At 42.1% G+C, this 23,690-nt stretch overlaps 1 protein-coding gene across 5 annotated transcripts in view; it reads right to left on the minus strand.

Annotated features, from left to right (window-relative positions):
- Positions 1-23,690, minus strand: part of RAPGEF1 (Rap guanine nucleotide exchange factor 1) — a 158,005-nt gene that overhangs the window by 75,137 nt on the left and 59,178 nt on the right. For 3 of the 5 annotated variants that reach the window (XM_049896937.1, XM_049896941.1, XM_049896940.1), the window contains exons 2-3: positions 7,938-8,077; positions 7,244-7,357 (exon numbers count right to left, since the gene is read on the minus strand). In XM_049896937.1, the coding sequence (XP_049752894.1) occupies positions 7,244-7,357; positions 7,938-8,077 (254 nt within the window). The remainder of the gene's footprint in view (positions 1-7,243; positions 7,358-7,937; positions 8,078-23,690) is intronic. The other 2 variants (XM_049896938.1, XM_049896942.1) reach the window with 1 other exon arrangement.

Here is a 23,690-nt window from a genome sequence, read left to right on the forward strand (position 1 = left end):
AGAGCTGAGTGCTTTAGCGCAGGACACTTCCTGGCAGAGTGGGGTGCCTCCAGGCAGTTATACATGGAGCTACAGTGCTTTGGAACACTTGCCCCAGAAAGGATGGTGAGGCCCAAGGGGCCAAGAGCCAAGGAACCAGGAAGCAGAAGCTGAAGAGACAAGGAACACAGGCAGCAGAGCTGCCTCAGTCTCAAAGGGTGGAGCCATGGCCTCTGGAGTTTCTAAGAGTGGAGTTACCGTTCAAATGGACAAAAGAGTGGTGCCGCCCAATGCCGATGGAGCAGAGTTGCTGTTCCAGTGGGCCTGGAAGGCAGAGCTGAAGCCCAGGGCTGAGGGGCTTCCACTCAGAATCCGGGGAGTGTGGTCAATACCTAAAGTCTGCAGGGCAGGGCCATTGTGTAAATAGCCTCAGAGAAAAGCGGACTATTTCTAAGTCTTGAAGGCTAATATAATGTGTTCTGCCGACTTGCTTGGTGCCTGTTAACCCTTCTTTCCCTCCAATTTCTTCTATATGTAATAGAAATGTTTAGCTAGTACCTGCTCCACCATTATACTTTGGAACAGGTAACTTGTACCGTAGATTTCACAGATGAAGAGGAATTTTTTGGATTTTGGACTTGGAGTTGAATTGGGACTTTTGCTATGATGTGGAAACCCTGGAGGCATAGTAGTTAAGTGCTAGGGCTGCTAACCAAGAGGTCGGAAGTTCAAAGCTGCCAAGCGCTCCTTGGAAACTCTATGGGGCAGTTCTACTCTGTCCTATAGGGTCGCTATGAGTCAGAATCGACTCGATGGCAGTGGGTTTGGGTTTTGGGTTTTGGGTGGGGTGGATGTGTTTTACATGTGGTGAGGACATGAATTTTGGGGGGCCAAAGGGTGGAATGTCATGGATTGAACTGTGTTCCCCCAAAATATCTATCAACTTGACGAGTCCATGATTCCCAGTATTGTGTGACTGTATTATTTTGTTATCTGATGTAATCAGTGGCAGTTATGTCGATGAGGCAGGACTCAATCTACAAGATTAGATTGTGTCTTAAACCAATCTCTTTTGAGATATAAAAGAGAGAAGCGAGCAGAGAGACATGAGGACCTCCTACCATCAAGACAGCAGCACCAGGAGCAGAGCGCATCATTTGGACCTGGGGTTCCTGCATGGAGAAGCTCCTAGACCAAGGGAAGACTGATGACAAGGACCTTCCTCCAGAGCTGACAGGGAGAAAGCCTCACCCCTGGAGCTGGCGCCCTGAACTTGGACTTCTACCCTACTAGACTATGAGAGAATACATTTCTCTTCGTTAAACTCATCCACTTGTGGTATTTCTGTTGCAGCTGCACTAGATAACTAAGACAGCTGCTAACCAAAAGGTCTCCTTGGGAGAAAGGACCTGGCGATTTGCTTCTGTAAATATTACAGCCTAGGAAACTCTATGGGGCAGTTCTATCCTGTCCTATAGCGTCGCTATGAGTCGGAATTGACTCAATGGCACACAACAACAACATTAATAAAACAAAGAAGGAAAAAGGATGTAAAAACCTAAAAGGAAAAGGAAAGAAAGAGGCCAGATCGGGGAGGATTATCCAATAGACAAGGTAAACACGATGCTTATTGTGCTTACCAGATCATGGGCAGTGAACAATTTCACATTTTTTCACCACATCAAAGACTCTGCTTCTAGATATGGCTGCCATCTGTCTCTCTCCTAACCCCACAGCACCTTCCTACAGAGTCAAAGCCTCTTTTCAAATTTTCAATCCTAACAGGGGCAGATGGCCCAGTAAGCAAGGTAAGCATGGGCTTATTTACTAATCTGTAGTGAACAATTTCACAGCCTGCATTATGCTGATGACACAGCCTTGCTTGCTGAGAGTGAAGTGGACTTGATCAAAGACCACAGCCTTCAGTATGGATTATACCTCAATATAAAGAAAAGAAAAATCCTTACAACTGGACCAATAAACAACATATGATAAAAGGAGAAAAGATTGAAGTTGTCAGGGATTTCATTCTACTTGGATCCACAATCAACACCCATGGAAGCAGCAGTCAACAAAACAAATGATGCATTGCATTGGGCAAATCTGCTGCAAAAGACGTCTTTAACATTTTAAAGTGTTAAAAGCCAAAGATGTCACCTTGAAGACTAAGGTGCACTTGATGCAAGCCATGGTGTTTTCAACTGCCTTGTATGCATGTGAAAGTTGGACAATGAATAAGAAAGAGAGAACAAGAATTTACACCTTTGAATTACGGTGCTGGCGAAGAAAATCTTGAATATACTATGGACTGCCAAAAAAATGAACAAATCTGTCTTTGAAGAAAGTACAGTCAGAATGCTCCTTAGAAGTGAGGATGGTGAGACTTCATCTCACATACTTTGGACATGTTATCAGGAAGGATCAGTCCCTGGAGAAGGACATCATGCTTGGTAAAGCAAAGACTCAGCGAGAAAGAGGAAGACCTTCAATGAGATGGATTGACAGAGTGGCTACAACAATGGGCTCAAGCACAAAAACGATTGTGAGGATGACACAGGACCGGTCGGTGTTTCATTCTGTTGTACACAGGGTCGCTATGTGATACCTAACAACAACATCATGTGAAATTCTTCACTACAGATAATCTGGTAAGCAAGGTAAGCACATGGCTACCTTGCCTATTGGATAATCTGCCCCTAGGCCAGATTACAGCTACCATTTACAGAGCACTTTAAGTCACCCATTGTGCTAAGTATTTTACCACATTATTCCATTTAAGTTACAACCACCCCATTAAATGGGTATGATTATCACCACTCCCACAGATGAGAAAACTGGGGTGGAGGGGGGAGTGTTTAAGCAACTTGGCCAAGGACAGGCAGCTGTGACAGAACTGGAGTTTGAACTTGGTTTGGTTCAGGGCTTTGAACCTGTTCGGTCTAGTATGAACCCCTGCTGAGATTTTGCATTTCTAACAAGTTCTCTGCTGAGGATTTGCATTTCCACCCCAGATATACTGAATCAGAATCTACATTTTAACAAGATCCCCAGGGGATTTTTATGTGTAACTTCCTGGGAACTTGTTAGAAATACAAATTCTCAGAAGAGAACTTGTTAGAAATGTAAATTCCCAGCAGGGGTTTGAACCAGAACAAACAGGTTCATGGAAGCCCTGGTTTGGTGGATACTAGAGGTGGTATGGGGGAAGGAAGGGGAGAGAGGAGAGATGCAGAAGTTTTACCAGAAATGTACTAGAGCGAGTAAAGAAATTTACTAGAGATCATCTGGTCCAAGGCTCTCATTGTACAAATGAGTAAAACAAGGCCCAGGTGGCAGAGATGAACGGAAAAAGTCGGCTTTCCTGCCTCTTGGTGTGAGCTCATTTCGGGACACTGGAGCTGCTGCTTTGCTGCTTTATTTTGCTGTATCAAATGGGCTCTGGATGAGAAAGAAGCAGTGAGGGAAAAACTGGGCCTGGTCTTCAGACACTTCTCTCCACAGCAGAGCAGCATCCTGGGTGCCCCCAAATTATGCCTCCATTTCCTCGTCACCACCTGAATCCCTAATGTCTCTCCTCTCAATAACTTGAGTCTCATTCACAACACGACAGGACAGTGTATGAAGCATACAAATTTGGGCTAAGCCTGGGGAGAAGCCAACTGGAACCACTATAGAGGTAGTCTCCAACTTGAGACACATTTGAATTATAAGGAACTGCACTTAAAACCATCTTTTTTTTTTTTTTTTTACATCATTAGTAATATGTACTACATACAACATGACAGCGCATGACTTGCTGATGTTATCATTCTCATGCCAACCCCCAAAGACAAATAAAGATCAGTTTATAAAGGCACTGATAATTAAAGGGAATAATAATGAAAACTAAAAGAAAATGAGGGATCTGACTTATATCAGAGCTGACAATTTGTAAGTCAGGGACTACCTGTGATAAAAACTGGAATCACAGGATTTCTTTAAGGCAATGCAACATTACTACATTCCGCTGGATCGAAACAGGAATGCCTAGCAAGAAGATGTGTCTAACACACAGAAATCAGTTATAATCAGCATATCATAGCACCACCCAGGCAAGCAGGCACTCCTGGAGGAGCGTTTCCCTGTCCCTGGCTTCCTCTTACTTTGAGAGTCCCAAGGGAAACCCTTTCATGAATCTGGTCAAAAACAGCTCCAGGATCCAACCTCTGTCTTAAATGCTCTCAGAGATGGAGGATTCCTACCTCCCTGGCCACTCAGGCTATTTTTGAACAGTACTAAATATAACTTTTATATTGGGACTGTGGTTTTTTGACTCTCAGCCTGTGCTCCTTTTCTCCACTACTTTAGTACTCTTTTTAAAGGCTTTTTAAAAAGTTGTAAGAGTTTATAAATTCATCACAGAGTACTTTGTATTTTCAAATTTCAGTGAAGATATAAAAGGCTACAAATATATCTAAGTAGAATCAGTCTAGAAAGACAACAGAGATTTTGATTAAGAAAACCTGGACAAGAGACAAAACTCTCTGTATTGTGGGAATAAATAAGACAGCATCTGTGAAACCACCCTGGACAGGGCCTGGACAAAAAGTAGGCCCACAATACATGGTGGCAGGATTTGAAGCTGTACCTCTATCTACATGAGCTTCACTTTCCTGTGTATTTAAACAGAGACAGCTGTGTACATAAACAGAAGAAATGAGAAGGTATATGTGAATATGCTATAAATGGTAAGAGAGCCATATAACATCTAACAAACAAACAAAAAAAACACCCGTTGCCATCGAGTTGACTCTGACTTATAACGAGCCTAAAGGACAGAGTAGAACTGCCTCCTAGGGTTTCCAAGGAGCGACTGGTGGGTTCAAACTGCCGACCTTTCGGATAGCAGTCAAGCTCTTAACCACTTCGCCACAAAGGCTCTACATACATGCTAGTAAATAATAATTAATTTTAGTAAATGACAGACACACGGTAAGATTGCTCTGGTGTAGTCTTCCAGGTTCATATGCCTTGGCAGATTCCCCAGAGTTTCTGCTCCTGTTTTTGGGCCTCTGCTATAAGCAACAGCTTTGCACTCACTTTGTCCCATGGAGGTGACTTGAGGCAGAGCATAGTAACTCAATCCTCTTAAAGGGGGATGACCAAAAGAGGGGTAACATTCTTTGTTGGGTAAAGATCACACTTACAGCTCCTTGCTATAGAGCAGAGTTTTCCAGTCTCAGCACTACTGATATTTTGGATCAGATAGTCACTCTTCGTTGTCTGGGTAGGGGCGAGGGTGCTACCCTGTACATTGCAGGATGTTTACCAGCATTGCTGGCCTCTACCCACTAGATGCCAGTAGTACCCGCTTGATCTTCTAGTTTTGACAACCACAAATGTCACCAACCAAACCCAGTGCCATTGAGTCGATTCCGACTCATAATGACCCTACAGGACAGAGTAGAACTGCCCCACAGTTTCCAAGGAGCACCTGGCAGATTCGAACTGCCGACCCTTATGGTTAGCAGCTGTAGCACTTAACCACTATGCCACCAGGGTTTCCACAAATGTCTCCAGACATTGCCAAATACCCCCTGGGGTTTGCAGGAACTCCCATTAACTGAAGTGTACTTCAACACTGAGTCTTCCCTCAGGACCTCTCTTGGGGTAATAAAGAAAGGGAAAAATAAATCTATGATTGAGTGGCTGAAAGTTTCCTATCATAGTTCACTAGTAGAACACAGTCATTAGTAAATCATTTTAATCTAGACTGCTTGGACTAGTGTTAGGTGATAACTTAAACACTCTTCCTGAAGTTTAATATTGAATTCAGTTCCAAAAGGCTGCTAAACAGACTGTGATAAAAAAATAACTGTGGCACAGACCAAATCTTCCACTTTAATACTTTTTTTTTTTTCAATCTGGAATTTAGATCAATTGGGCAAATGCTGAGTATTTCACTCTTGATATTCAGGCTTCTTTTGCTAACAGAAGGGACAGGAAAAAGTATTACTCAACACAAGACCTTTGGATCTAAAAGCTTTATTTCTAACTAGAGTTTTAAGGTATTTTGCTGGTCAACATTAAAAAAAAAAAATACACTGCAAAATTCAAGAGTTACATGTTATCTAACATGGTAGTGTTTGCCTGTTGCGTTAAATCAATGGCTGTGACAACAATGTTACTATAAATTATGCTATGTATAATTATGAGAAGATCAAGGATCTATTTGACTGTAAGGTTTGATTTTATCTTGCATTGTTATCATTTATTTTTATGCATAATTAAGAGTTGGGATTAATAACTAGATTTGTGAGATATTAAAAAAATAAACTCTGGCTTTCGAATCTGAAAAAAACCTACTGCCATCAAGTTGATTCCGACTGATAGCGAGCCTACAGGACAGAGTAGAACTGTCCCATAGGGTTTTCAAGGCTGTAATCTTTACGGAAGCAGGCTGCCACATTTTTCTCCCACGGAGTGGCTGGTGGATTCAAACTGATGACCTTTCAGATAGCAGATGAGCATTTAACCACTGCGCCACCAGGGCTCCTTTTACTCTGGCTTTCATAAAGGGGAAATACAGCAACGTGAGAGTTCAGAATTTGATGTCAAGTGGCCTGTGTTCAAATCTCAGCTTCCCACCTTTTTGCTGTGTGACTTTGGCCAAATGTTTAATATCCCTAAAGCTTCAGTTTCCTTTTCTGCAAAATAAGTTCCTGACTCCAAAGGCTGTCAAGGGGATTAAGTAAGACAATGCATGTAAAGCACTTAGCATGGGGCTAAGAAAAGGTTCTACAAAAGCAATAAATGTGTCAGCTCTGAAGGCACTTGGTTATGTGGCAGTCTCATCATGCTCCGTGAGTCTTGCTAGATCTAGATGTCTAAAAGAGCATCTTACCCTTTAGAAGCCTTTCCTCTTCTAAACTATTCAGACCATCTTAACAATTCAAGGGAAAAACAGCTGGTCTTGAGAAATGAGACTCACCCACTTCCTCCAGGAACCTGTTGGACCCAAGCAGCACACCCAAACCAACCCCCAGAAAGGATCCCTGAGCTTTTGCCATGAGTACTAAGCTCTTTTCAAAGACCACGAGGGCTTAGATAAACTCTTGCTTTTATTTTTATCCACGGTCCCTTGATCCCACAGTCGCTACCCCATCCAACAAACAATCAGCTCATAAAGATATTGCAACAGATTGCTTCCATCCCCAAAACCATGGGACCAGGATTCTGCAGTAGAAGGCAAGGCAAACCCAATCGTTCTTAACATTACACTGACCTTCTGCCTTTGAGACCTGGAAGCCACAGCACTGGTGGACATAAATTCTACTGTCTGCTGCTCCAGATCCAAGGGAATAGGGTAGCCCTCTGGTAGAAATCTGTCTGTTGCCTCCTGGAAAAGAGGAAACCTGGATTCCTACAGAGCTTGAAATGGCCGTTTTAAGCTGAAGGGAGGGGTTGATGAAAATCAACAGCTGTCTCAACATATCTGGCTTGACTCGCCCTGTTGAGGTTACCAGTGCTTGAGAACATCCTTGGCTGGGTTTCAAGGGTTTTGCATGTTTAAGAGCACAGACTCTTTAAAGCCAAATGATGGATGATCTGGACGCCACAAACTTCCCAGTATGTGTGTGTGCACCAAGACAACACGGGATCTCTGGGGCAGGGTGACAGCATCCTGGAGTGCGAATGCAACGCACTGAGCTATTTTAAATGCCCAGAGGATGACACATCTGGAAAAGGAGAACTGTTCTACCCAAGTGAGCTTGACTCTGATTAACATGACAAACACTCACCATCCTAAAGGTTCCTATTTCCCAAGGACACTGAAGGTCCCGCCTGGAACCATGGAATGCTATGGAATAGGTGTTATGTACTGAAAGCTCAATACCCAGGGAATTAAAATTAGCACAAACTAATATCACTGGAAGCAAGCAAAGACCAGGAGAAACACCTAGAGAAAGTCAGCTTACTTTGTTCACAGGCTTCTCTGGAATCTTCACAGACACCTCAGCTGGTTTTCCCTTCTTTGATGGCGTTCTCTTGATTTTGGGCGAGTGGAATTTGTCCATCAGCTTCATGGTGAAGGAGGAGAGATGAGAACGCTGAGAGTCTGAAAACAAAAAGGGCACCAACTGTTAGAGGGTGGAGTGGAAGAAGCTGTGGTTCGCTGACATTTTGTGGAAATGAGCAGTCTTCCCAAAACAATTTTTTTCCTGGCTGCTCAGAATTTCAAAGGATAGGAAATATGGATCCATTAAAACACTTCTCTCGCATGTCTCAATTCCTGAAATTTCCTTCTAGGTTAGATGGTTCAGAATTGTGGTAGTCAAAGGTAATCAAAATAGGTATGGAAAAAGAACCTGCAAATGTTTCCAAATAAACTTTTGAAGTTCGTTTGATGATCTAACAAATGTTCGAGGGAACTACCTAAGAAAAAAGAATACCAAAGAAAAACTGTAGAGGCATAAGGAAATAAAAACTGGAAAGTTAGGTCTTTTTGAATTAATCTCATCATTTTTCCGTTGAAGAAACTGCAACAGGTGACATGGACAAGGTCCCGGAGTTGGCAGTGGGGACTGAAACAGAATCAAGGTGTTCAGAATGTCCCGGCTTGTACTGAAAGACTGAAAGATTTCCTCCTAATATCAGGAACAGGACAAGTGTGTCCACTCCCACCACTTATATTCAACATTGTACTGGAAGTTGTAGTCAGGACAATTAGGCAAAAAAATGAAATAAAGGGCATAAAAATTGGAAAGGAGGAAGTAAAATTATTTCTATTTGTAAATGACGTGATCTTGTATATGGAAAATCCCAAGGAATCCACCAAAAGACTATGAGAACTGGTAAGCAAATTAAGCAAGGTTGCAGGATACAAGATCAATATACAAAAACTTTCTATACACTAGCAATTAATATACTGAAAATGAAATTTTAAAAAACTCCATTTATAATATCAAAAAGAATAAAATTCTTAGTTATAAATTCAACAAAAATGCAAGACTTATACACTGAAAAACTACAAAAATATTGCTGAAAGAAAATAAAGACCATCTAAATAAATGGAAAGATATGCTATGTTCACGGATCAAAAGACTTACTATCGTTAAGATGGCAACAGTCCCCAAATGGATTCAATGTAATTCCTATCAAAATTCCAGCTGCTTTTTTGTAGAAATTAAACTGATCCTAAAATTCACATGGAAATGCAAGGGATCCAAAAATAGCCAAGACAATCTTGAAAAGAAGAACAAAAAGAACAAAGTTGGGAGGACTCACACTTCCTAGCTTCAAAACTTAATGTAAAGCTATGGTCATGAAGACAGTACAGTACTGGCACAGACATACAGATCAATGGAACAGAACAGAGCCCAGAAATAAACTCATACATTTATGGGCAACTGATTTTCAACAAGGGTGCCAAGACAATGTAATAGGGAAAGACAGTCTTCAATAAGTGGTGTTGGGACAACTGGATATCCACATGCAAAAGAATGAAGTTGTACCCCTACTTCACACCATACACAAAAATTATCTCGAAATGCACCAAAGACCTAAATGTATGAGCTGAAACTGCAAAACTCTTAGAAGAAAACATAGTAGTAAATCTTTATGATCTTGGGTTAGGCAAAAACTTCTTGGATATGACACCAAAAGCACATGTGACAAAATAAAAAAATAAATTGGACTTCATCAAAATGAGAAACGTTTATGCTGCAAATAAAACCATCAAGAAAGTGAAAAGACAATCTACAGAAGAAAAGATCTGCAAATCATATATCTGATAAGGGATTTGCATTCAAGATACATAATGAAATTTATAACTCGGTAATAAAAAGACAAACAATCCATTAAAAATGGGCAAAATATTTGAATAGACATTTTTCCAAGAACAAATATTTACGGTCAATAAACATATGAAAAGATGTTCAACATCATTCACCATTAGGGAAATTTGATCAAAGCCACGCACCTTATACTCATCAGGATGGCTGCACTAATCTAAAAGACAGACGATAACAAATGTTGGTGAGGATGTGGAGAAACTGGACCTTCATGCACTGCTGATGGGATTGTAAAATGGCACAGTTGCTTTGGAAAAAAGTCTGGCAGTTCCTCAAAAGGTTAAAACATAGTTTTCTACTCCTAGGTATATACCCAAGAGAAATGAAAACATACGTTCACACGACTTATACCTAAATGTCCATAACAGTATTATTCATAAGAGCCCCAAAGTAGAAATACCCTAAATGTCCATCAACTGATGAAGGGGTAAATAAATGTGATATATTCACACATGCAATATTATTCAGTTGTAAAAAGGAATGGAGTACCAACACATGCTATAATATGGATGACTCTTGAAAACATGATGTTAAGTGAAGGAAACCAGTCACAAAAGACCACATATGGTATGATTCTATTTATATGAAATGTACATAACAGACAAATCTACAGAGACAGAAAATAGATTAGTGGTTACCTAGAACTGGGGGTACGTGGGTAGTGAGAGTAACTGCTAATGGATATGGGGTTTCTTTTGGTAAGGGATGACAATGGTCTAAAATTAGATGGTGGTGATGGTTGCACAACCCTCTGAAATGCTAAAAAACACTGAATTGTACTATAAATGGGTGAATTGTATGATATGTGAATTATATATACTTCAATAAAGTTGTTAAAAATTAAAAACAAACTGAGCTAGACTTTCTTCATCTTACCATTAACCACGGTATCTTGCAGCATCTGAAACCATCTTATTAGTTGCTATATTTATGTGCTTGTCTCCCTGACAAGAACGCAAGAGGGACTGCCTGTCTTGTTCATGCCTGTATCCTCAGAGCTTACAATAGGACTTGGCCCATAGAAGATGCTCAATAAACATTTAACACATGAACAAATCAACTGACCAAAAAATACCCAGGGCGGGGGGTGGGGAGGGAATGTTCCTTTTTTAACATAAAAAAAAATTCACTAAAAATACTTGACATTGGTTGAAAATTAGGGCATAAAACGCCAGTGCAATGGAAAAATATCTGTAGTTAAAAAAAAAAAAAAGCACGCCCCATTTTCCATTTTTTCCAGCAATTTAGTACTAAAAAAAAAACAAAAACAAGTCCTCAAATAAATGACATGGTACCTTGTCATTTATTTGAAGACTCCTGTCACTGGGTCTGCATGTGACTTCATGGGCCAAAGTTCAATTTTCATCAAAGACGTGGCCAGGTGGCCAGGGGGATCAGATAAAAGGATCTGCCCTATCAGATAAATGACATTTTCCTTTGGCCTGCTGTACTTCGGGTCAACAAGCCATGGCCTGACTCTTGTTCACATGAGGAGTGGAACCAAACACTGCTTCACAATTGTCTGCTGATCAGAGCTGCAAGAAGACCTTCTCAGTCCCCAGGCTTAAACATGAATCCACAGGAAGTTGGTGTACCCTTCTCACTGACCTGGAACAGCTCAACAAGCTTGGGAGAGCCTCTAAGCACCAGCCCTGTCGGACTGCAGTCATCTCCTAAGATCTGAAGGAGGTAACCTGGGATGGAGTGATTTCTCCAGCTCCCCTCTGCCCTGCTTCTTCTCCTTCCCCACCCAAGCAGGGTGGGTCTCAAATACAATTTATACTTCCTTTTTTTTTTTATGTATATATTTCAAAATTATGTGAACAACCTAATCATTCATGTAGTGGTTAAGAGGGTGAGACTGCTTAGGTTAAAATTTTTAAAAGTGTCACACTGCTTGGGCTAAAATACTTAAAATGTTATCTATCTATGCCTAAAGTTTCTTGGGAAAATGAGGCTGATAACACTATCCTTCTTGAGATGGCTGGTGTGATGTAGATTAAATGAGATGTTGCAAGTGGATAAGGCAATAAGGTACTTATCAAAGTGCTCGGCACACGGTATACATTCAATTCAGGGTAGCTAAAAAAAAAAAAAAAAAAATTTTTTTTTTTTTTAACCTAACTTAACCTAACCTAATTTAGTTACCTTGAAGACTAAGGTGCGCCTGACCCAAGCCATGGTGTTTTCAAGTGCCTCCTATGCATGTGAAAGCTGGACAAGGAATATGGAAGACCAAAGAAGAATTGATGCCTTTGAATTGTGGTGCTGAAGAATAATATTGAACATACCACAGACTGTAAAAGAATGAACAAATCTGTCTGGGAAGAAGTACAACCAGAATGCTCCCTAGAAGGATGGCGAGACTGCGTCTCCACATACCTCAGACATGTTGTCAGGAGGGATCAGTCCCTGGAGAGGGACATCATGCTTGGCAAAGTGGAGGCTCAAAGAAAAAGAGGAAGACCCTCAGTGAGATGGACTGACACAGTGGCTGCAACAATGGGCTCAAGTATAACAACAATTGTGAGGATCGTGCAGGACCGGGTGGTGTTTCATTCTGTTGTACACTGGGATGCTATGAGTTGGAACTGACTGCATGGCACCTAACAACAATGACAACAACCTAACTGAGCCCTGGTGGCACAGTGGTTAAGAGCTCAGCTGCTAACCAAAAGGCCAGCCACTCCTTAGAAACCCCATGGGTCAGTTCCACTGTGTCCTGTAGAGTTGCTACGAGTCAGAATCGACTCAATGGCAACAGGTTTTGGTTTGGAACCTAACAAACTATATGATTTGCATGAGTAATAAGGTTAATCAAACTCTGAATTCTTATTTCTCAACTGCTTACAGATCGTCATCAGTTATTTTGTAGCACTAAACATTTAACTCACTATCCTAATTGTCAGCCTTACAAATGCCACTCTTCCCTTCCTTTAGAATTTAACTGAAAGTCTTAATCTGGCTTTAAGCCTGTTAATCTGTTTTCCTCTTTGGCTTAACTTGCCTCCTCCTATATCGTTCTTATTGCTGCTCCCCACCCCACCCCTTCTGATGCTGGCCTCACAGGGTCCCTGAAGCAAGACACAGCACATCCCTTACCAGGCAGGGTCCCGAGACACACGAAACGTTAGAATGATTTACCATTTACCCGGGCAAGTGTGCCTGCAAGCAGGGAAAGAACAGTAGGCACAAAGGGGAAGTCTGCCGGAGCCTGGACGCAGTTTCTCTGGTTTGCTTTGGTGGTCAAGGATCTTCAGAGACGGGCTGGGTGAGCCAACTTCTGCCTTTTCCACCGTCTGCTGCTCTGAGTTGCTTTACGGGCAGACATGGGGCTGAGAGGTTGGCTGATTCACAACTGCACTATCATGACTATGGTGGAACTAGAGTGAGGCAATCAAGGTGATAAAGGTGCAAAATTTAAGGAGGCATTCAATCCCAGGTTTGTGCAAGTGTAGGGCTGGCCCTGATCATGACCCAGGGGCAGACTAAGGGCACCAACCTGTGAGCAAACAGCCCAGAAGGTATATTATGGCATTCTCTCTCTCTCTGTCTCTGCTCTGCCAGTCTCAGCCCATGAATCTAGTCTGTCTTGGAGCACAGCTGGGAAACCACGTCAGCCTTTAAAGGCAACTCTATGCCTACCAATAAATCTCTCTCCTTGGGGTATTTAGTAGCCTTCAAACAGCCTGCATAAGCACAAGACAATAAATCAGGTGGAGAGTGGAGGTTTTTTGTAATGACAACCAACCTCCTCAACTTTGGAAACTGAGGGTAGCACTAATTAGGACAGATTTTGTTTTGGAGGCTATTTGTCATCTTTTCCTTGAAACAATGGGTTAATAGCACCAGTTTCGGGTGACTCCAGGTCACTCAGACTATACATTTCCTCTCATGCTTAGTGCTGATGAGGTAAAATAATGACCAGTGGTTTCAGGGTAGAAGCCGGCAACAGGTGGCCTTCACATGAACGCTGTTAGGGTAATTCTGCCAATAGCTATACACACACACACACACACACACACTCTCCCCCACCCCGGCCCTCTTCTCACCTTCCTCACATGCATCAATCATCTTGGGTGGCGTGCAATGCCAAAGAGATGCTGTCACATACAGGCAGAGTCTTAATCTTAGGTAAGTTTAATGACCACCCTCGTATTATTCTCTGACTTTGCACACTTAGGAGGTTACACTCCAGATTTTAGGTATCTGTGTTTTTAGAGATTTTATAGTTGGAAACCCTGGTAGCACAGTGGTTAAGAGCTACAGCTGCTAACCAAAAGGTCGGCAGTTTGAATCCACCAGGTGCCCCTTGGAAACCATATGGGGCAGTTATACTCTGTCCTATAGGTCTCTATGAGTCGGAATTGACTCGATGGCAATGGGTTTTATAGTTCAGAAAAATTCCATACATAATTTACAAAGAATTAACCGAATGCATGTACCTACGGAGCCTATAGAACAGTGCCATCCAAAAGAGCTTTCTGTGATGATACAAATGCTCTATCTCTGCACTAACTGTGGCTACTGCACGCTTGAAACGTGGCTAGCCTGACTGAGGAACTAAATTTCTATTTAACTTGAAGTTACTGAAACAGCCGCATGTAGCTGGTGGTGATCATACTGAACAGCACAACTCCAGAAGTAGAACACGATTGGGTATGTCGATGCGACCACACGTTCCTTTGCGAACACATTTCTTTCTCAAGAACAGGTAACCACTTTCTGATTCTTGTGTTTATAATCCCTTACTTGTTGTTACTGTGTGTGTGTGTACATGCACATGTATACATATATATAGTTTATAAGTTTGTACACTTAACATGAATGATGGTAGATTGTATTCTCACGTTTTTGCTTTCTCATTCAATCGTAGGTCCGACATTTAACCATGCTGACGTGTATATTGGTGCTTTTATTTCAGTGCTGTGAAATTCCATATGTTCATAATTCCAGTATATTTATCCACTCTCCTGTCAGCGGATACTGGGGTTTTACCAGGTTTTTTGCTTTTAGAAACAATTTTGCTATGAGTGTTCTCATACGTGCCTCCTGGAACACATGTAAGGGTTTTCTGTGAGTAGAAATGCTGGATTACAAGGTATATGCCATATTTAATCTTACAGATATTGCCAAACAAGTCTCCCAAGTGGCTTGCGACTTTGCAGTCCTGTCCCACCAGTATGTAAGGGAGTTCCCATTGCCCCTCGCCCTTATCAACATCTGGGGTTGCCAGGCTTGCACATTTCTCCACATGGCCATGTTTAACAAAAGGAAACAAAAATCTGAATAGCCCTTCTGCACATGTAAATGCCATAAGCTGGTATGTCTTAATTGTAACCTATCAAATCTGTGAGGGTAACTTCAAAGGTCATAGGTAACTTAAAAAGAAAATAAATCCAAGCTACTGCTGTTCATTCTGGCACTTCCACCACCAAGGGTCAGAAACTTCCAATGACTAATCTGCTAGTCATTTCTTCCAGAGGAAGACTAGTTTCCAGGACCTCACAAACATTCCTTGCATAAGTGACCGTAATGCTACTAACAGCAGGCACTTTTGGTGACAACCAACACAGGCTACAGATCTGGTCATCATATGATGTCCTTCTCTATCGAGAGAAAAGAGAATGGGCTGGAGAAGAGGCACGTAGCCTCCTCATGGAATCACATCTCAACAAAAAACAAAACAGAACAAAAACATACCAAAGCCAAACCAACTTCTTCCAAAGTGGTCTGTCAGGTTCCGGTATTCCATTCTTCAATTTTCAACTTGATCGTTTGGCCAGGCCTAACAATGATCTCTGTCTGGTATCAACTGGCCTTCTTTCAAATGTCACTTGTAGCAGCAGGTGGGATCCCAACTTAGCAGTGGTTTCTGTCAGGGCCTAATTTTGCAGGGAATGGGAGGAGTCTCTTAACATGAACCATACAAGGGACCACAAAGTCAAGGTCATGGTAGAAACACTTTGAGGCAGTTCCAAAATTACCACAGCTGATCTTGAGAAACATCATGGCTATTAATTTCTTTTTACCTACAATATAAGGGGCTCAGAATTTTGGCGCTGGACAGGACTTAAAGGTCACTTACTGAAATCATACCCCCCATTTCCAAATACATACAAAGGACAACTTGCGAACATTAGGAAGAACTTTCTTGATTATAAGGATTTAAGATTTGTAAAAAGGTTTGTTAACTAAAGGATGGGCTGAGCAGGTCGTGGGCACAGCACGTAGCACACAGGCTTTTGAATCAGGCAGTCTGTGCTTTAACTCAAGCTGGGCCACTACTTGGACAAAGTTTTCACCTCTCTGAGCCTCAATTTCCTCACGTATAAAATAAACATAACTTCAGGACCTACCTCTTAGGGTTGTTGTGAAGATTAAATGTGATCCTGTGTATCAAGCTTTTAGCCAAGGGCCCAATACAGAGCAAATCCTCAATAAATGGCAGCTATTATTGTTTAAAAAAAAAAAAAAATTTTTTTTTATTGTTATCTGATAACACTGTCAAGCCTCTGCCAACACTTAATAAGGCAAAAGGCTAAAAATAGTACAAGCCTAGTAGAGTCGAAAGCAACTTGATGTTTCATTTTTTCCAACAATGAAAATTAAAAGATTCTGTCTTACTTAATACAAAACTATTCATGTTAAAACAGAAGGAAAACAATATTTGGAGTTTTGTAATACCAAAGGCTTTGTGACATGAAAATCTGTTAACATTACCCATTTGTTCAGGAAGCCTAGCAGTAATAACTACCATGATGCTGATGGCAATACTAAACATAGCTAGTTTTCTTTTTTGGCAACAAAAGTAAAACAAGCTCATTATAAAAATCCGAACACTGCAAAAGTACGTAACATAGAAAGTGAAAATCCCTCATAACTTTACATACAGCAGAGCCGAAATAATTTTATGTGGCTTGTTTCTAAATTTAACAACACATAGTGGGCATTTTTCCATGTGAGTACCGTTAATGGTTGAATAAACGTTCCACTAAAGGGCAGACCACAGTACAGTTAACCAGTCTCCTGGCTGAACGGTTTCTACCTTCTGTTATTTAACAACGGTGCAACGGCGAACACCCTCCTCATGCTTATGTCTCTGTCACTTGTACAATGAGACAGATTCGTAGAAATGGAATTGTTAGGTCAAAGGGTATGAACATTGTAAAACTGATGAGATACTGTCAAACTGCCCTTCAATAGAGCTGGATGCAGGCCAGTCATGACTGACACAAAGAGCAAGGCGTCTGGGTGGAGGCAGGAAGAGGTGTGGTACAGGAAGGTGGCTAGGCCTGTTGGGCCCCTCCTACCTGCTGCAGAAACCAGGCTTCACCTTGGATTCAAATTAAAATCTGACAGAGCCACCATTTTCGTTTTACTTGTAAAACTGGTGAAGATTAAAAACACACACAGAACTGAACGTACTCTTCACAAAAGAGGATCTCCAAATGGTCAATAAACATATGACAAGGTACTCAACTTCACTTGTCATCAGGAAACAACAAATTAAAACCATAAAGAGTTACCACTACACACACACCTGAATGGGTAAAACAAACAAACAAAAAATAGGAAACATTTAAGTGTTGATGAGGATGGAGGGCATCGGGAAGTCTCTATACGCTGCCGTTGAGAGGTATGAACTGGAACAATGACTTTGGAAAGCTGGCAGCCATCTACCTGGGATCCAGTAATTCCACTCCTAGGTACAGAGCCAAAAGAAATGCTTCCATGTGTTCATTGTAAGTCACTACCAGAATACCGAAAGCAGTACTACCCAAATGCCCATGATATAGAATGGATACCCACAGGTCTGATTAACACAGCTCATTTACGACTTAAGGAAATCCTAGTCCTAAAACAAATAAATGTATTTAACCCTGAATATTCCAGAATGAATATCTTCACAAAGAACTCTGCATTGAGTATCTCAGGAAGCATCTGTGGCCATCTCAGGAAGCTTTTTGCTTCATCTTTGAAAAAATAAAAAAAGACAGAGCCTGTATAAATGTAAATGTTCTTATGATCTTAAGTCACTGGTAAATGTTTTCTAATCTCTCCCTTATTGTATGGGAAATTCAAAGAATTTTTGAATTTCAGAAATTTTGAATAATGAAAATACGGTTGTATCCTATAATTTATTTTTACCCATGGCTGAATCAATGTATTTTTGTGTCTGATTTCTCTCACATACTTCATCGGCTACTTATTACATGCCTGGGAGGCTCCCAAAACCCTGGATACAAAATTAACTGTGTGATCTTAAGTGAGTTACTTAACCTCTATGAGTCTCATTTTTCACACCTGTAAAACAAAAATAATAACAGTATCTATTTCATGAGGTTAGTCTAAGAATTAAAAACTGTATTTATTTACTATATTTGAGCCCTTCAGTGGTCTACAAAGCCCATGCCATGTGCCACCCTCCACTCCTGTTAGCCCCGCACACACACACGTTTGGGGGTAAGCCTATTCACAAGAAACCTGTTCTCTGATGTCCTCTAACATGAGGGGCCGGGAAGTGCCAAGCTGCTATGACTGAATAGAGAAAGTTCACCTAATTCTGGGATTCAATATTAAGAAGCCCATTTGGCGCTTAGAGCAAGGTTTATCCTTCAAACAAGCCTTTATCAGAAATAAAGGTAATGTTTTGGCTTCAACTATCTTATCGTCTTTTTTTTTTTTTTTTAACTCTCAGAAACCAGAGGAAGAGAAAAGAGGTTCTACTTACTGGACCCTTGTACCCCAACAAGGATCAAGTTTATTCATTTTGGAATCTGGCACTTAGCCCAATAACTGGCACGCCCGTGAAAAAACAAATACTTGTTAGCAATCACATGGACAACAGCCTTCGATGAAAGAATTCGTAACAACAAGCTACTACATTCAATCTATACTGGATGGCAATATCTGATCAGAGGTTTGGACAGGACAGTTTATGTGGATTTTTAATATAATTCTCTAAGGAGTGTCAACACACAATGACTCAGAAATGATTCAATCAAGAGCTTCCTTTGGGGTGGTGCTTTGGTTTGAGTTATTTGAATTAACACAATGTTTGTTGTTCAAGCCACTTCCAGGGAAAAAGACCAAAGAAAAAGTGTACCTTCACCCTCCTCCTCCAGGTGTCTAGAGAATGGTGGACACTCTGACCTGCATGTCCAGTAGAAGTATAATATGAGCCACATGTGTCATTTAAAAATATGTTTAACCCAATTTATCCAAAATATTATCATTTCAACATGCAATTAATATAAAAAGGTATTTCACATTCTTTTTCTTTCATACTAAGTGCATTTGAAATCCGGTATATATTTTACACTTATAAAAAATCTCAATTCAGACTCGCCACATTTCAAGTGCTAATTGAGTTTAATGTACTGGACAGCACAGCTCTAGGCCCGAAGGATCACTGGCCCTTGCCTTTGGTGCTGAAGGGGGTTGAAAATGGGCCTGCTGATTCCATCTGCCACTTGAAAGAAAGTGCTTTGGTGGGCTGGATTTGACAGAACCAAGGTTGTGCTGCTGAACCTCTTTCCCTAAATCCCCATATGGGGTGACATGGCAGCCTAGCTAAAGGCAGAAACTGGACAACACAGGCAAGTCCGCTCACCCTCTGGAAATAAAACTCAATGGCTGCGCTCAAGGACAGCACTTCTGAGTTCCAGCTCTGAAGCTGTCCCACAGCCACTTCCTACATGTGAGTACTGGATGGTCTCATTCTGAACAGAACCTGGTAAAGGGGACAGAGAATGCCAGATAGTGCAGTGAGAAGCCTCGCTGTGCAAGTTCTGGAGGTGGAATGCAGAGTAGAGGAGGCAGCCTTTGTACCAACAGAAGAAATTTCAGACAAGTGTAGCTCCCTGACAGTGCAAACTGATATTCTGTGGAGGCGGAGACCGTGAACATACACAGTGACATTGCTGTCCTGTCCTACTGCTATATGTGGGCAAAAAAAGTAGTGACTCTGATCTCAACTCAGCCCGACAAACTTATTTCTACCCCACCGGCAAATCTGATGTAAGTGAAACCCTCTCAATGTGAATGACCCTGGATAATTTAACCCCTGTGCCTCATTTTTCTAATCTGTAAAATGGGAATAATTACACTTACCTCACTGGGCTGCTGTGAGGATTTAATAAAATACTCCAAGTAAAACACACTTAGTACAGTGCTAGATATGTTTCTGAGATATACTCCTCTTTAGGATAAATGTTGCTATTTTGAGTAGACGATTATTATTATTTTTAACAGTGGAGGGTTTAAAAAACAGAGGAAAATTCCAATAACTAAAAGATCTTATGGGATTTAAACAAAAGCCACAGCCTCCGTAATTCTCATTCTATTTAACATCAAGCAAGTGTCTGAGTGTGAACAAAGAATGCAGATGATATCCTGGGGAACCTCCCTCCCTCTACCTGTCAGAGACAGCTTGAATAAATTTGCACAAATAGTTTTCTCAAGACTTATTATAAAATATGCATAATATAACAGACAGACATCCCATGAGGGGCTGGAAGGAGCACCTGTGGGATTAATAGCTGCTTCCCTTTTGGAGACTAATCAAATCAATAGCTACTGTTTTTACACGTCCTCTTAGGTGTTGAACACTGTGCTGGGTGTTCTCCACATATTACTCCTGATCTTCACAATAACACTGCAAAGGAAGTATTACTTATTACCATTTGACAGAGGAGGGACCCAAGTCTCAGAGAAGTCAAGTACCTGGACTAAGGTCACATAGTTAAACCTAATACCCTATTCCCACCATTTTACAGGCAAGGTAACTGGCACCCTAATAAGTATAGTAAACCCCCTAAGGTCAGCCTGTCCCCAGGGTGGACCACCTCTAAGGAAGTATTTCATTTCCATTACCGTTTGGAATTGAGCTAAAGATTCTTAAAACCACAGACTTCTAAGACTTCAGAGATGTGAATTAGTCATTTCTCCAGTTTTATTTCCAGAGGCAAAAAAAAAAAGAGAGATAAAAAAACAATAAGTTTATTCTAAGTAAGCAAACCAACACCACAAGGCAGAAAGTGGACAGGGCCAAAGTGTATCACATCGTTTAAAAAGCCTGGGAAGGAACCTTGATAAAACAGGAAGCCGAGTCCACCCTAACCTTTGTCCATTAGGTGGAACTGTTTGGAACTGCCTCTGTCCCTCAGAGGAACTTGTACGTTAGGAGAGCTGCCAGGCCCGGGAAGGAAAGGTGGAGACAGCATACCATTTTAGAATTCAAACAATGTGCCTAGAGGGTCACAGGAACCTATTCTTTAGCAACATGTCACCAGCAAAGCACCCTGATCTAGGGGCAGGAGGTCTGCTTACGATGGCCCAGGCCATAGGGATGGAGTGTAACTACGCTCACAGGACCTACGCTCACAGGACAGGGAAGGCTGCAGCGGCAAGCGACTCTATCCTGCCTCTGCTGTGCTCAGGCCTGCTCAGGGACCCAGAGAACTCATTATTTGCCTACCCCCCGACCCCCGGCCCCTGAACTTCCAGAGGAAAAACAACATTTTCACTTGTCAGTGAGCACATACTCATTTATTCATTTCCCAGGCAACAGGGAAAAGAGGTGGGAGCCACATGAAAGTCACAATCACCTGCAGCTTGGGACTCTGCAGAAACAGCTCACTGGGCAAAGAAAGGAGAAAGTTGGAGGAACTGGGGTCACTGGTAAAACCCCTTCCCTTCTCTATCTCCTCAGGGCAACAGGCTGCATGAGAAAATACAGAGCAGGCACTCACTGCATGGCATCCTCATTCATTCATTCATTCCATAAATAATTATGTGCCAAGCACTTGCAAAACACTTGGGTTAGAGAGAAGAGCAAGTAACACTCCCTACTGCCAAGAAGCTCCCAAATCTAGTGGAGAAGATGTTGCCACAACACAGAGTGAGGATCCTGGGATCAAGATGGGCCCAGTGAAGATGGGCTTTTCCGTCCCTCACAGCCCCTGCTCAGAGGAGGATGGTTCCAGGCAAGTGCTCAATGGCAAAGGTACCTGAGTAAAAACCAGTCTGGCTCCTCAGGGCAGGAGGAAGGGCTGAGCTTCCAGGAATAGCTCTGGGCTTTGGGCACTTCACCTGGAGACAAATGAAAGGCATCAGAGTCAGCAAACAGGCACCAGCAGGGTAAAGGCTTCGGAGCTCTCTGAGGAGACAGAAGGGTCTGGAAACAACCACTTCTCCAGGGGAACATGGCAGCTGGGAGACAGCGTATTTTTCTCTGGGAACAAGATGAGCAAAGGGTCCTCTCTGCTGCTCTCTGATGAACATTTCTTCACTGACCCCTGCCCTTCTGTCCTCTGCTTCTCAAATATGTTAATGGCCAGGAGGCCTGTTCTGGCAAGAACATCTATTCTGTATGAACGTTCAGACATACATAGGAAAAACCCCATTCTGCTTTGTTGTTGTTGTTGCTATCGGGTGCCATCGAGTAGATTCCAACTCATAGCGACCCTATGTACAACAGAACGAAACACTGCCTGGCCCTGTGCCATCCTCACAATCGTTGCTATGCTTAAGCCATTGTTGCAGCCACTGTGTCAATCCACATTCAAAATCAAGTACTCAACAGTTCTCATCTCTCCTTAGTAACGTTTATGGTGTGATAGGCTGCCCTGCTCTAGGACGCTACCCCAGGGCAACTGCCAAGGGAGCAGTGCAGCTCTCAGCTTTATTTCCTTAAAAGGATCCTCTCAGTCTACGTAAAGAGGAAACTGAGGCCCTGAGAACTGATTTGCCCCCAGCCAAGGATACAGGCCTCCTAAATGAAGCCAGCCCAAGGCTCCTTCCTCAGTAAATGGTTGAAAAAACAACCAGCCTCCTTCGATCCTTTTCTCTTACCCATGATACAACTTCAACGTAATAAGCAAAAGTGTACAGAGGGCCAAAATAAAGAGAGCCCAGTTTAGTGCTGGTGACATCCACCTACTCTCTACTTGTGAATTACAGCCACAGATGGTCTAACCACCCACTAGAGGCTCCCAAGGGCCCTCAAATTTTTGGGACTAAAATATGAAGTCATGATGGTTTAGTCCAAGCCAGAATTTCACTGGCTTATAGTCTGAAATTCAATCCAAGTCATCGTCAGCAAGATGTATTGTGTATAAGGCAAGGAGCCCTGGGGTGCAGTGGTTAAAGTGCCTGGCTGCTAACTGAAAGGTCAGTAGGTTCGAACCTATCAGCTGCTCCGCGGGAGAAAGATACAGCAGTCTGCTTCTGTGAACATTTACAGCCTTGGAAACCCTATGGGGCAGTTCTACTCTGTCCTATAGGATCACTCTGAGTTGGAATTGACTCAGTGGCAATGGGTTTGGGTTTTGGTTTTCGTGCACAAGGCACTGTATTAGACACTGAGTAACACAGCCCTGCTTTTTTTTTTTAAACACAGCCCTGCTCTCGTGTAGCTGAGAGCAGCAGCAACAATACAGTACAAACTAGGGCCATTTCCTACACAGTAAGTGCCCAGCAACGCCCAGGCCCTTCACAGGCCTTATCTCATTCAGTCCTCACAATGACTCTCCAAGATGGGTATCGCCATCTTTGTTTTACAACTGAGTCTACCAAGGAAATACAGACCCTGGATTTGAACCTAGTTCTGCTTCACATGCCAGTGTGTAAGTAGAGAGAAGTGAACAAGTGCCCTAAAGATGGCTCAAACAGATGCTCAGGGGAGTGAGAGCTCACGTCCTATTCTGTCCCTGGAGGAATTTTCTTATTATTTCCCCTGGGTCAGTGTTCGGTGCCACTTTGAAAAGCACTTACAACAAGCCAGCACCTACTAAGTGCAGGGTATTCTGCTCAGCTATAATTACCCCCAGACTCTGCTGGCTCCCAATTCAGATGGCACATCTTGGAGTAGAC

The sequence above is a fragment of the Elephas maximus genome, chromosome 9, assembly GCF_024166365.1.
Source record: "Elephas maximus indicus isolate mEleMax1 chromosome 9, mEleMax1 primary haplotype, whole genome shotgun sequence".
NCBI classification, from domain to species: domain Eukaryota; kingdom Metazoa; phylum Chordata; class Mammalia; order Proboscidea; family Elephantidae; genus Elephas; species Elephas maximus.